Genomic DNA, 14,076 nt, shown 5'->3' with positions numbered 1-14,076 from the left:
AACTAGGACGTTCTGTTATAGATAAAAATAATAATATAAATTCGTTTTTGACGTCCACAGTAGCGTATTTTAGGCAAATATATTCTTTAGATAGTAGCCGTCAAATTTCCTGGAAAATATTGCATCTCATCGCTAATAACATCGATACAAATTCGGTCCAGAATATTCGTCGCCGCCGTCTGATTGCTTTGAGGTTATACAAACTTGCTTGAATTTACCGACGACTTGCTGTGTGAAATTGAAATCTGTGTACAAAAATGGCTTTATCTGTACCAAAAGCACCCGGAGTAGCGCAGATGCTAAAGGATGGCGCCCGGGTAAGTGTAATATAAAGGATGTAGAAAGAATAGCCCATATTATCACCGATTCCATTGAAATTCGGTGAAAAATAAAAACATGCCGTTTCGGTGAGGCGCGTGATTAGTCATCGCCATTGCAAAAGTCATGCATTTTCTTGAAAAATGTCTGAAATGATAATTTATCTCATGTCCTCAGATGTATAGCGGGCTCGAGGAAGCCGTCTACCGCAACATCAGTGCCTGCAAGGAGTTTGCACAGACAATGCGTTCCGCCTACGGCCCCAATGGAATGAACAAAATGATCATCAACCACATTGAGAAGCAGTTTGTGACCAGCGATGCCGGAACCATTATGCGAGAGCTGGATGTTGAGCATCCTGCCGCTAAGCTGATCGTCATGGCCAGTCAAATGCAGGACGCTGAGGTCGGAGATGGCACCAACTTCGTTGTGGTGCTTGCCGGCGCTCTGCTCGAGTCTGCAGAGGAGCTGCTGCGACTGGGCATCACCACTGCCGAAATCGCCGATGGTTATGAAAAGGCGCTGGAGAAGGCACTCGAAATTCTGCCCAAATTGGTTTGCCATCAAAATCGAGGACTATCGTGATGTTAACAAGGTTAAGGATGTCCTGCGCACAACCATCATGTCGAAACAGTATGGCCAGGAGGACTTCCTCAATGACCTGGTGAGCAAGGCCTGCGTCTCCATATTGCCTGACGAGGGCACATTCAACGTGGACAACATTCGCATCTGCAAGATCCTTGGCAGTGGTCTGCCCAAGTCGGAAGTAGTCCGTGGAATGGTCTTCAAGCGCTTCGTGGAGGGTGATGTCACGTTTGCCGAAAAGGCAAAGATCGCCATTTTCTCGTGCCCCGTGGACATTATCCAGACGGAGACCAAGGGCACAGTATTGATTAAGTCGGCTGACGAACTCATGAAGTTCTCGTCTGGAGAGGAGAGCCTGCTGGAGAACCAGATCAAGGCTATTGCCGATGCCGGTGTTAAGGTTATCGTTGCCGGTGGCAAGGTAGGTGACATGGCCCTGCATTTTCTCAACAAATACGGCCTCATGGCTGTGCGTTTGAACTCGAAGTTCGACCTGCGCCGTTTGAGTCGTTCTGTGAACGCCACAGTTCTGCCGCGTATTACTACGCCTAGCCAGGAAGAGTTGGGCTACTGCGACAAGGTGTGCATTGAGGAGCTGGGAGACACAACAATCGTGGCATTTAGGTGAGTAATCCCATTAAATAATGTCTGTCCAAGTAAACTCATACTTTTTTCGTTCCAGGAATGAGGGCAAAGACTCGCGCATTGCCACAGTTGTGATTCGTGGTGCCACAGACAACTTCATGGACGACATCGAGCGCGCCTTAGACGACGCCGTGAACAGCTTCAAGTGCCTGACACGCGATGGGCGCTATCTGCCAGGTGCCGGAGCCACCGAAATTGAGCTGGCCACCCAGCTGTCTGCGTATGCCGACACTTTGCCTGGCTTGGAGCAGTACTCCGTGCGCAAGTTTGCCAACGCCCTGGAAGTGTTCCCCAAGGCCCTGGCCGAAAACTCTGGATTCAATGGCACCGAAGCTGTCAACCTATTGTACTTGGCTCACAATTCCGAGAGCGGCAAGAACATCGGCTTCGACATTGAAGCGGAGACGGCAAGCACAATCGATGCGGCGAAGGCAAAGCTCTTCGATCTGTACCAAGGAAAGTTCTGGGGTCTCAAGTATGCTGTTGGTGCGGCCACAACCATCTTAAAGGTGGACCAGATTATCATGGCCAAGCGTGCCGGTGGTCCCAAGCCGCGTCAGGCCGCCGGCAGTGATGATGAGAGCTAAACATCTCCCCCAAACACTCTAATATACTACCCCTAGTTTCTCCCACTCCTGCAAAGTATGCTTCACACACGACTCGCCGTGGAAATTATAAATTTCATTAACATCTCTCACCCCCACACATGTCTACATGCACACTCACACACAAACAGTTTCTTGTATTAATAAACATAACTTACGAAAACTGAGACAAAATTCTGGTTCATTATTGGGTAAATAAAACAATGTTTGGGTGTGTTTTCGCACCGAACCTGGTGCCACCGCTAGGATAACTCTTCTATGTTAGTTATCGCATTTTTATTTTTGGAATATAAGCAAACGATTAATTGTTTTGTTCATTTGAGTTGGGTACAGTAGATATTTCAAATGCTTATTTGCAGATACATTTCAATAATATTTGTGTGGACACTCGGCAAACGTCTCCCATCCCATTGGGGGGCGAGACGGTGCGGTCCCAAAATATTTGTATTAATTTTCGAATAAAATACGATCTCGTTGTCGCTTTTCAATTGAAGTGAATAAAACTTGTTAAATCTCTTGTGATATCTGGTCTCGATGTACATGAATTTGAGTGCTGGTGATTTGTTATTTTTTGTGGTTACCTTTTCATATTAATAGTGGTAACAATTGCACGCGGGGTCTGCCCGTAGCGAACGGATTGGGCCCGAATCCATCCGTGCTCCATTGGATGGTTCGTTCGCCCAATCGCCGCAGCAAACCCCCAGCTGGCTAGCCCTAACAAACGAAAGTATCTATCGAAAGAATAAATATTTGAATGCAAAAAAGTGTTTGGCAAATCGAAAATTGTTCTGCTAAATGTCGGAAAGTATGTGTGGGCTTCTAAACCAACTGCAGTTTTGATCTGGAGGCCACCAAACTCAAAATTCTCAAAAATCCATCCGAATGTTAATTTTGTGCCACATTTTGCTGTTTGCTCACGACAGCAAACTGTGGCTCAAAATCTCGGACAAAGTTCTCAAACGAAACGCCTCTGCAAAAATGTGTGATTCCTATGTTAACTCTGCTCTACGATTTTTCATTATCAACTAAAGTTACCGCCAATTTATAACTATTTAAATGCAACACTGGAAGAACCGACCGATTAAATTATATAGTTGCATCATTTTCATCATCACAACTTGTCTTCTCTGGCCGGAGGCTGACACAATTGTCACAATGAAAATCGACATAAACATATCTTGTTTTTGTATTTAACATGTACGAGTGGGGGGGTATTATGATTGATGTATGATAAGCGTGCCTTCTTCGCTAACTGAAATCACATTTCTATTCATTCCAATACCATACAAATATGCCCATTGCCACGTTAGAGTGTATAAAAATAGCTTTTCTCCTGTTATTACTTTGCGTTTCATGCTAATTACATTTTAGTATATTGCCCGTAACTCATTTCAATGACCATGAATGGATGTGTTTGTGATGTCTGTAGGAAACAATAAGAGTGTCAACAGTTAAAGATATTTTCACAGAGTATTTTGGAAACAAAAATCACACATTCTTTGTCACATAATCGGAAAAGTGCAGAAAATTTACGGACTTTTGCCTGGTTTAACTGAAATGAATTATTGTTCTAAAATGCAAATTACAAATCATTAATTTTCATTGGATATTGGCATATTGTGTGAATCAAAATGGATAAACTACGCTATAGAGAGAGAGTTAAATATTGGATTTGTTCCATTCTTTGGTATTATATGTGCTTGCTGCGCTACTACCGCAGTTCGTAATATATTTGGACTAAGAAAAACTTGATAATAAACGCACTAAAGTTTGCGATAAGTTCAACTAGCTTGTGGGTTTCATTGTTGCATTTCTGCTCATTTTTAAAGCCTTTAAAGTAATTCGATAATATATTTGCGTATATTTTGCATTTTTGCTTGTTTTGTTTTCATTTTAGTAGTTTCCATGATCCATCCATTGCAATTGGTGGTCAACGAGCTGCGCGGCTCTCTTTTTCTTTCAAAATACAACGATATTCTCTTCGATTCCATTGTTGTCATTTATCAATATCAATATTCAATAAATATAACAGATATTTCTCGAAATAAGAAGCCAAAATATATGTATCTTCTGTTGGGTTTACGTTTATTGATAAATTTGTATGTCGGATTATTCTTGTTGATAATAAGGTATATATGTGTGTGTTTCGGTTTATACTTGTAGTTTAGGTAGTTGTTGTAGTAGAAGTTGTTGTAGTAGTAGTAGTGGTAGTAGATGCCGTAGTCAGCGCATTGATTTTCGTAATTGTTGGGATACTCGCGAGTACTACCATTCGGATAGAGACAACTCTGATATATCTTTGGGACAAATGCTTCGATTATGAATTTGGAATCTTTCTGTGGGCTTGGTAAACCTTATACACCTGTTAACGTGAGTGGTACATATTGATATATCGTTATATATTCATAGCAATCGCAACTACATATATTGCTTGAGACAATTTGCTTTGCTTGCTGTTATTATAGTTTTTGCACAAAGAGTTATATTGAGATATATATTGATCCAGGTGGCGTTGACTGGTACTGGTGTCATTATTACACATATACATATTTAGAATCCATCATTGCTAAACTAAAAGTAAACTATAAGATCTGCATATTAATGCAGAACATCGCAAACTCCAAACTCCTCCTTAAAGAACGGTGCACGAGGACTTTTCACGGAATGGATTGACCTTCTGGCTGGTGAATCCAGTCAAAAGGTAATCCTCCTGCTCGTGCTCCGTGATGTACTTCATCATTTTGGCGCATGACTCCGAAATGGTCTGGCGCTCCATGGACGCCTCGCGACGCAGCTGATCAACGACAATGCGTTGCTGTTGTAGAGATGATGACATTACGTCCATGATGGCTGTCTCGGATAGGCCTATGGTTGAAAAGTTTCTCAGTGATACTGTGATATGCAATTACAAGGGTGGGTGGGGATGGTTTTGGTTTTTGTTGTGGTTGTGTGGTCTGGACAAGGTTAGCGAGTTCAAAAGCTCTGCTCGTTTTGGTGTTTTGGATGATTCTTAATTGCTCGCTGGAAATAATAATAAAAGAAGTGCATTGCAGCATGGTAATCGTTTAAACATTTTGATCAATTGTGTGCGTCCCACACCAGTACAACATTAAACAAGCGACAGCGACACAACGCTAAACATATACTATGTACGCACATTAGATATTCTTTTCTGCAGGTAGACACAGCTTGGAAGAGAGTTAGTTAGTTAGGTAGAGTTTCAGACATTCGAAAGTGAAGGAGATAGATTTGTGAGTCACGCATAGGTACACATGTAAATGAGGGGCTAAACACAGCGCGACATATGTACGAAAACGTCAGTAGACATGGTTTAATCGATCGATGATTAACTTTTCAGCTCAAGCAACCGAAACCTTGACTTCTGCACAGAACAAGGGCAAGGTTTTGTTTAAATAATATAAGAAGAACAGACGATAGAAGTAAACGGGCACTATTAACAGCATAACATATGAATCTCCGAAACGATTTAAAAAAAAAATAAAGCAAGTAATACTTTTTTCTTTTTTTTGCAGCTATAGAGGAAGATTTGCATAGGTGCACATGTGCATACATACATACAGATGTATGCCCATATGGCTAACAGATTTTGACGGACACAGTGAAACAGCGTTAGAAGTAAGGAATTTGGTTAAATGCACACACAACACACAACTATAATCAAACGCAACTACTTATTTACCAGCTTTGTTGTTTTAAATATTTTTTGTATTTCCGAAACTCCAGCAGCAAAAGATACACACCCAAACAGTGTGACCGCTGATTTATCGATAAAATATACCATCAGACCCTCGAAAAGATACCGAAATATACCCTTCCATTTGGAAAATGTACTGTAAATATACCGTAAATCTTAAATCATTTTCCTCGACTTTGATCTTCTGTTTAATACTACCAGTAGGCTAGGACTCTCAGCACTACAAATGTAATTTTATCAGATTGATGATTCAATTTTCTACAATCTCGCCTATTTTAAAAGTCTCACACTTTTTTAGCTATAAGAACGCCGTGCACTGGGCACACCTTGCATGCCCTCATCGGCAAACATCGATAGCAACACCGAGCATACCCTCTACAACAAAATATCGATACCCCCGTCATCGACTGAAATACAAGATTCATCGTGCGGCAACCCAAAAGCCAAAACAAAAAAAAATGATGGCCAAAGATAAGGGGCTGGCTGGAGCTGGGGCCGCCCCATTGCCGGCAACAGGCGACCATGAGTGGTCCGCGGAAGAGGAGTTGCAGCTTTTCCACGCCATGGAAGGACTGCGTCCGGTGGGCATCAACAAACATTTCTACATGTCGTGCATTGCGCAGCGGCTCTCAAAGTCTCTGAATCGCGAGATGCCCAGTGAACTGATTTGGAAGCACTTGGGCACCATGTACAAACTGAAGGAGTTAGACGACCTGGAGACGCTGCCCTTTCCAAACGAGGAGCGAGAGTTTTGCCTGCCAGAACAAGAGTACGGAACGCTATTGACCAAAAAGAAGGTAGAGGTTAACTCGAACGACGAAACTACAGATGGCCCATCAGCTGTTGCTGCCCCAGCAGCAGAGAGCAACGGCAAAGGTAAGTTATTCATTTGCATGCGGAATACATTACTGATGAAATATATTTGCATTGCAGCTCCGCCAGCTACAACCAAAGCACAGGTGCACTCCAACACTTCAAAAGACATCGAAAAGAAGCTAGCGGCCAAGCCCATTGATCTGCCCAAGCGTCCAGCCAAGCGCACACGCGGCTCGATGTCAAATGAATCGATCAGCCCCTCAACCACACCACCGCCAGTGCAGAGCAGCAAGCGTCGTCGCATTTAAAGTGCATTGCGCGGACTGGAAACTAAAAATACAACAAATAACTATAGAGTTTACTAAATACATATGTATGTAGCTTAAGTTAACAAATAATGTCGGTAAAATAATATGCATAATACAATGTGTACAATGAAGGCATTTGCATGGCATACAATGGTCTACAAGAATGAGCAGAGAGCCATTAAAAAAGACACGATAGCAAGACACCACATGGACGGATCGTAGAGAGATCTGCTGCCTTCGTTTCCCATCATCCGGGGGATTGTGCGTGTTTGTACCGTGATGAAGTAGTTCTCCAAGCGAAGGCCGATACGAGAAATGGTTGGATTTAAGATGTTTTTCAAATATGAAAAGCGTAAAGTGCATAATCTTGGATCTCCCATTGGACGATGTTGCCCTATATTTACCATGATCTTCGCCTTTGCCGCCGACTCTTTGCGCTGCGATGAAGCAATCCTGAGGAGTGAAGAGAAACAAGGAAGTTGCCATCCTTCCTTCACGCGACACAGTTCTATCTGGACCTAAAATAAATTAAATTAAAATCAACTGCGACCTAAAGTAGTCCCGAGAAGCGAACTACTTTTAACTGTAGCATACACTTTCGGGCAGGAAACACTTTAAATTTTTGGCGCGCAGCATTGCCAACATTGAATTGTACACGTAGGCAAAGAACGTATCAGAATTCTCGTTTGAGCATAACGCAATGTGGTGGTTTCATAGCTTGATTTCGGAATGTCGGAATTACAAAGCAAATGCCAGCAGTCGGAAAAGTGCGCGAGCGCCGACAGGAAAATTCATTGATTGTAATCGGCCAAGAGAGAGAGAGTCTCTCTTACTGGCTGGCTGACTGAGTGCCGCTCGCTTACTATTCCTAGGCTAGAAGCTGGGGAGAGGTCGGAAAACTCACCACTTGAGGCGACTATAACAGCGACTGGCACGGACGAGCGGCGCTCAGTTCTTTGAGGGTAGTTAGTTGGACAACGGCGTTGCCGAAAACGGGCCACCTCAGCTGCCGCACAACCAATTTTTGGGTTAGGAATATACACACCAACGAATTCCCTCACACGTACACACACACACACACATGCAGAGTATATGTATCTGACTGAGAAATGTATAAGGCCAAGAAAAATTCAGCTTAATTGCATTCGAGACGAGAAAAGTGAAATAGAAGGCAGCAAAAAAATTCCATCAGCACCTCACAATTGTCTTTGAAATAGATCAAATCCAAATTAGTCTCTCTGTGGTCTGTGTGTGTGTAGGTGTGCAATCGTTTATAGCATAGGTATATGTGAATGTGAATGTAAATGCGATTGTGAATGTGAACGTGAACGTGAGTGTGTGTCTTTGTATGCGTGTGTAGCAGCAATTCCGCTAGAGGCTGCTCCCTGGATACAGAAAAGTGATTTCCTGTAAAATGTGCGAAAAGAAACGCGACTAAAAACGGAAGAAAACCAAGTGCCGCATACGAGGAAAACTCAATGAAAGCTCCCCAAAATGAAAACCAATAAATACTCTACGAATATTCCCCGATACACACACAGACAGACAGACACACATACATTCACCCATACCTGTGCAATCCATCAATCAAAGAGCGGACAAGTGAAGTGTGGTTCTGGTTCTTGTTGTTGGCCCACTAAACGGTGTATCGATTGAGGGGAAAAGCAAAATTATTATAAATTGCTTCAACCTACATATAAGCCATGCGAGATATCCCCTCCAACTCCCCTCCCCCGAACCACACACTCCCACACATGAATACACATACGCAGGCAAGCACGCATACAGGGACGCTCAGAGGGAGACATTAAGTTGGAAAAGCTATAAGCTTGCGGTGCGGCAGAGCAGGCTGCGGGGGGAGCGGCAAACGAAGTAGCAGAAGGTGGTGGTGGTGGTGCCAGCATTATGTTGTAGGAACCCCCTACCGCGCCCTTTGCCTCCCACTTCCCTCGTAATTCGTTCACCGTTACGTCGAACGTTACGCTGTTCGGGAACGTATCTCGTGCGTAGCTTTCCCACTCGCTCGACCGCTCTCTCTCGCTCTCTTTTTGCCACTCCAATCTGCGGAGAACTCTTCAACTCCCTCACTGACTCCTCGCTCGCTCTCTGTCTCTCTCCCCTTTGTGTGTGTGTGTGTGTGTGTGTGTGTGCTTCGTGCGTCGAATGTGTGTCAGTGGCTTTGTCGGGGGGTCAGTGGAGTGCGAGTGTGTGAAGTGGGGAGCGTGGAGCATGCCCCAAACTCCCAACTTTATAAATTCCTCGTTGGGCACGAGCCACTAAAAGCACTCAAAGCGCACAACAATAAACCAACAGCAACAACAACAGCAACAGCAACAATAAGAACAACAACAAAAACGGGCATCCTTTTAATTAGTTTATTAAGTTTATCAAGAGTGAGAGAGTTTTTAACTGATGCAGATGCGGTCTCAATTTAATTATCTTCCTCTCTACACACACACCCACACACACACACCACACACACACCCAAACGCAGCCATGTACATAAAACAAAACCGGTTAAAATCAAACACAAAATGCAATTAGCCAACTACAGAGGGCCACTAACAAGCACCGCAGAAGTCAACAAACTAACTAAAAAGTGCCATCAACTAAATTAGTGCAAGCAGCAGAAGGATATAGCGGAAGGTAGCGAAAGGAAAGGGCCACACGGAAACGGAAATGCCCATTGAGCCGACAACGCCACCGTCTGACGACTCTGCAACAACAGCAATAAAAGTAACGATACAACACTGCCTGCCTGAACGCCTGCCCCATCCCCACACTCCCCCACCACACATGTAGCCAGTGCATTCGGTCTATATGTATATGTGTGTGTGTGCGAGTGTGCATGAGTGTGAGTGAGCCAACAAATTGTTGCGGCTAATAGAACAGGAAGCAAACGGAGGAGGAGGAGCTGCTGGAGCAGCAGCAGGAGCAGGAGAAGCAGGAGCAAAAGCAATTTTCATACGCCTCCAGTTCGTCAGCAAAAATCATTCAAAATTCATCGTCTAAGCAAAACGGGTGAGCACTCAACCACAACCACAACCACAACCACACACACAGCAACACAACCACAGAAGCAACCACACGGGCAATGTCCACCCACAACGACACAAAGACACACTCTCCATAAGAACTTCAATTTGCGATTTTGATGTACATAAACTATAAGCGATGATATATTGATTTGTGATTTCTGATTTGTGCGTATGCCTGCTGTAGCCAGTAGCCAGTAGCCAGTGAGTACTGTACTGGCCCCTGTACTAGTACTTAATCAGACCGCCACTAGTCGGTTATCAGTTGTCTGTCTTGTGTGTGTTGTATGCATTAATCCGATCAACTCTTTTGTTCCAACTACTCTCCGTAACTCTACTACTTATTTTCTCTCTCTAATTAATTTCGTAACTAACAAACCCTGAAGAACTCTTAGCCCTAGTTAGAGCTCCTTAGTCTTTAGTTCTTAGTCTTTTGATTTAATATGCATAGAGTGTAAGTTTCCATTTCGATTTTGCCCATACGCTCCGCCAGCCGACAGTCGCCAGCTTGCCAGTTGCCAATTGCCAGTCATCAGTCGCCAGTCGACAGTCGACAGTCGAGGCTGTGTCAATCAGTTTGGCAAAGCAATTTGAAAACTTATAATGGGATGCATGGATGATGGGGCAGGCTCAACGCTAAACGCACCGGGGGAGGTCGTTTCGATTTGGATTGCTCGCATGATTTGTCAGTCTCAGTCACAGCCAGTCCTGCCCCCCAACTCCGTTTGCGTGTCAATCTTTTTCTTTTTTATGTGCAGCACCCTCGTGGTGCGAGTATCAGTTGCCTGCTCTAATTTTAGATCTATGGAATAATTTTTATTGATTTCAAATTTTAACCTTATTTGTGGTGTGTCTGTCCATGTGTGTCTGTGTGTGTGTGTGTGTGTGTGTGTGTATTGCAGCATAGGCCAAGAAAAGAAAACGCCGCCAATCCATATGTACATTGGGGCAGTGGTAACAACAATATACGGCAAAATATTTTACGATGACGCTATTGTTGTGAGAGAGCGTCGTGCCGTGCCGTGCCGTGCCGCCTACTGGGGGAAGCATCGCTCTTGCGCACAGCGCACTGTGGTGGGTTACCATTCAGCAGTGCTCTCTCAGAGAGAGAGAGAGCGACCGTTTGGGGGCCAATTCAACATGTTTGTTTTGGGGTGGGCCCATGCCCATTCGCCCGCCCCCAAAGCAGATAACTTGTGTGGTGCGAGCAGAATGATAAGCAGAATGAACCTCTACTCTCTTCTGGCCATGCCCCAAGCATGGACAACAATTGTACACGATTTCGTCATCCATCCATCTCCCATTCCTTCTACCAATGCAACTGCAAGTCCTTTGCTGCTCCTGTTCCCCCCCAAAACTTGTTAGTATGCGGCAGTGAGTGCAATCCATCCGTAGTTATTGTACTTCTCTCTATCTCTGCCCTATCCCCTTTTGTCTCGTCTCTCCTGAAGCTGTTTGCTTAGCAAAGTGCAGTGCTTGGTGTTCCCTAATGGCATGGCTATGTAATCGAATCTGGTCTCGATATTTTATGGCCTGTCTGCCGTATCCTGACCTCATCTGCAGCGCTTCCTTGTCGCTTCACACTATGTCGCCCCACACTCACGCACACACACGCACGCCCAGAACGGAAAGCCAACGCAAAGACTTCCTTCTCACAGACTTGAACGGTCTTCCGGTTTGTTGATTCGCTTAGCATTTATTTCAGTCGCTCCTTTTCTGGCCTCTGCTGCTGTCTCTGGAGGCTGTCTCTGTGTTGATACTCGTGGCCCATTCCTTAGGCATCAGCTTTGAGTATGTCATCTGTGCCTTCGCATCACCATCATGGGACTTGTTTATGCGGTGGCATTAATGGGGATTCTGAGTATGCAAACATGGGAGTTGAAAAGATTGAAATTTAACAAGAGATTGAAGAATGATTTGCGGGCAGTTGAAACCACCTTCAAGTGGCTCTGCTAGCGGTTAAATCTAGTTCAAAATCTGCGGTAGCTTTAACATCCAGCAACATCTTTTCCACCGCATAAACTGAGCCTCATTCTGAGCGGAGAAGCGACTGCTCAAGGAGCAATTTGCATGCGATTTGTTGCCTTCGCTATAAAGACAGCATTTGCATAGACCTGCCATAATGCACTGCTCTACGAGATGTATGCCTTCCCCTCCATCCATTGCTCTCTCTCTGTGTCTGTGTGTTTATCGTATTTGTTTATGCGCTTATGGCCCGGTGGGCACAGTGGGACAGTGGATTTCTGGCTGAGATTTAGGTAAAAAGGTTAAGGATATGCAAGTTGTGCGAGAGCCAATTTAAATGCAGAACAGAACAAAGTAGAGTAGAGTAGAGAGGAGTAGAGTAGAGCATATGCAAGCGGGGATGCTTGGCTGTGGTTTTCGCTGTGCAGCGGTGCGTATGCGTAATGTCATTTATTGTCCATTATGTATGTATTATAGAGAAAGTTCGTATCATGATTGTACAATTGTGTGTGTTTTTTCCGTTCTCTTTTCACTTCTTTCACTTGCAGATGCAGCGCGCACAAGAGAATGAATTTAAATCGCAAATAAAATCAATCAAAAACGTGCATATCAACCGAGAGGAAAACCAACAAAAACGAAACAAACAAACAAGAAAAATATAAAGAGAAAACTGAAACAGAAACAGAAACCAGAGAACCATAATCAAAGTTCTTCGTTGCATTTAAAGGACACCAAGGATATTGATATACTTGTGTCCCCTGCCTCAGCCTCTATATAGCAATAGCTCTCTTCACTCCTTCTCCCTCTCTCTCTCGGACTACCGACTACCGCTCCCTGTGAGTGTGTGCGTGCTACGGTTTATTGCATGCCGCGGATGAGCCGCGGATTATGTCACGTGACGAATATAATCCAGTGAATAGCTCTGGTGTGCGCAGTCCGGGTCGCGTGCGGCGGCTCCAGGAATTGCCAACTGTCGATCGGTCACCATCACGGGATTACGGCGCCCCACGCGGAAGTCCTCTAGGTGAATGATGCCTCCTACCTCCATCCCCAAATAGACAAAAGACCCAACCAAAGCAACTCCAAATCCTAGCACAAATGTAGTCCAGCACGAAGAAAATGTCTCTAAAAAAAAAGAAAACTGATTGCGAAGAGAAAAATGCACTCAAACGTCCGTTTGTGCGAGAGTTTGGCGAACCGCGTTTTGAATTTATCATTTTTGAATCGATCAATTGGCTTCCGTTTATGATTGCTCTACTAACCCACATGTTGCATGCACCGAAGAGAAGGTGCAACATGGCCATGCCTTGAACATTTTTATCAAAATTCATTATCCAAATTTTTGCGTCAATTTCCTTTCCGTATATATCGCTCGCTAGCTCTATTCCTGTACTTGTAATGCCATTATACTCAGGTACATTCCACATGGATGTACGTGGGTACTTGGTGCATATTGTTTTTGTTTTTATTTCGTACTATTCGTAGTCTGAACTCAACTAATGCAATTCTAACTAAAGTCTATAATTTCTGTCTTACATCACACGCATGCGCATGGTACATAAATTTGATTTGATTTTGTTTTGAATTCGATTTCGTTTGTACTGCGTTTCGCTTCACTCATCTTGCAACAAACTCTAACAATTTTCATTTCAATTAACACGCACACGGACGCCACACACAAACGAACACTGGGGGCAAACGGGGGAAATTGAATTGAATTGCATTCCGGGGAATTGGATTGAAATCCACTCAAAACCGTGCAACAAGCAGCTGCAGCAGCAGCAGCAGCAGCAGCTACCAAATCGCATTAGTTTCCGGGACAGAGCAGCAGCCAGCAGCAATATGGCTCACAGCTACAGCTGAGCGGGGAAAAGTTGAAGGAAAACCACTAAAGAAGAGCTTAACAAGCTGCGCAACATAACCGTGTAACTGGCTGGCGGCCGCGCCTCACATCAAAGCCTCAAACTGGATTACAATTATGGTGGGCTAAGCAGTTTCTTCTTTGTCCTGGAGCGGGTCTCCTGCACGGGGGTCACCACTCAATTAGGCGGCCAGGATGCATATGCACTCGCACAGCTAATTAG

The 14,076-nt window shown here is 44.2% G+C and overlaps 4 protein-coding genes across 24 annotated transcripts in view; 3 read left to right on the top strand and 1 right to left on the bottom strand.

The window, feature by feature from the left end:
- The first annotated feature begins 156 nt into the window (after positions 1 to 156).
- Positions 157 to 2,185, top strand: LOC117892294 (T-complex protein 1 subunit theta). Its single transcript, XM_034798436.1, is given in 4 exon segments — positions 157 to 317; positions 496 to 882; positions 884 to 1,527; positions 1,586 to 2,185. Coding segments are annotated over 4 exon segments (1,641 nt in total). The 5' UTR covers positions 157 to 257; the 3' UTR covers positions 2,136 to 2,185.
- Positions 2,186 to 2,609: 424 nt separating this feature from the next.
- LOC117892301 (guanine nucleotide-binding protein subunit gamma-1) lies at positions 2,610 to 5,915 on the bottom strand. 2 transcript variants are annotated; one of them, XM_034798447.1, is made up of 2 exons: positions 5,854 to 5,915; positions 2,610 to 5,018 (listed from the first exon to the last, which is right to left on the bottom strand). In XM_034798447.1, the coding sequence occupies exon 2, from the start codon at positions 4,996 to 4,998 to the stop codon at positions 4,786 to 4,788; it is 213 nt and encodes a 70-aa protein (XP_034654338.1). In that variant the 5' UTR covers positions 4,999 to 5,018; positions 5,854 to 5,915; the 3' UTR covers positions 2,610 to 4,785. The 2 variants fall into 2 exon arrangements, with proteins under 2 accessions (XP_034654338.1, XP_034654337.1); XM_034798446.1 differs by having other exon boundaries at positions 2,610 to 5,174; positions 5,854 to 5,900.
- A 309-nt stretch (positions 5,916 to 6,224) lies between these two features.
- LOC117892300 (MRG/MORF4L-binding protein) lies at positions 6,225 to 7,089 on the top strand. Its single transcript, XM_034798445.1, has 2 exons — positions 6,225 to 6,744; positions 6,802 to 7,089. Exons 1-2 carry the CDS (start codon positions 6,327 to 6,329, stop codon positions 6,990 to 6,992), a joined length of 609 nt encoding a protein of 202 aa, XP_034654336.1. The 5' UTR covers positions 6,225 to 6,326; the 3' UTR covers positions 6,993 to 7,089.
- An 850-nt stretch (positions 7,090 to 7,939) lies between these two features.
- The window catches only part of LOC117892288 (myosin-9), a 37,607-nt gene continuing 31,470 nt past the window's right edge, over positions 7,940 to 14,076 (top strand). For 9 of the 20 annotated variants that reach the window (XM_034798419.1, XM_034798420.1, XM_034798415.1 and 6 more), the window contains exons 1-3: positions 7,941 to 8,020; positions 9,487 to 10,013; positions 12,541 to 13,016. In XM_034798419.1, the coding sequence (XP_034654310.1) occupies positions 12,881 to 13,016 (136 nt within the window). In that variant the 5' untranslated portion in view covers positions 7,941 to 8,020; positions 9,487 to 10,013; positions 12,541 to 12,880. Of the gene's footprint in view, positions 8,021 to 9,486; positions 10,014 to 12,540; positions 13,017 to 13,777; positions 13,974 to 14,076 lie in introns of those variants that run through there. The other 11 variants (XM_034798428.1, XM_034798427.1, XM_034798424.1 and 8 more) reach the window with 6 other exon arrangements.

Source organism: Drosophila subobscura, chromosome E (genome assembly GCF_008121235.1).
Source record: "Drosophila subobscura isolate 14011-0131.10 chromosome E, UCBerk_Dsub_1.0, whole genome shotgun sequence".
In the NCBI taxonomy this organism is placed as follows: domain Eukaryota; kingdom Metazoa; phylum Arthropoda; class Insecta; order Diptera; family Drosophilidae; genus Drosophila; species Drosophila subobscura.
Note: the sequence above shows the minus strand (reverse complement) of the source record. Positions and strands in the feature narration are given on the sequence as shown.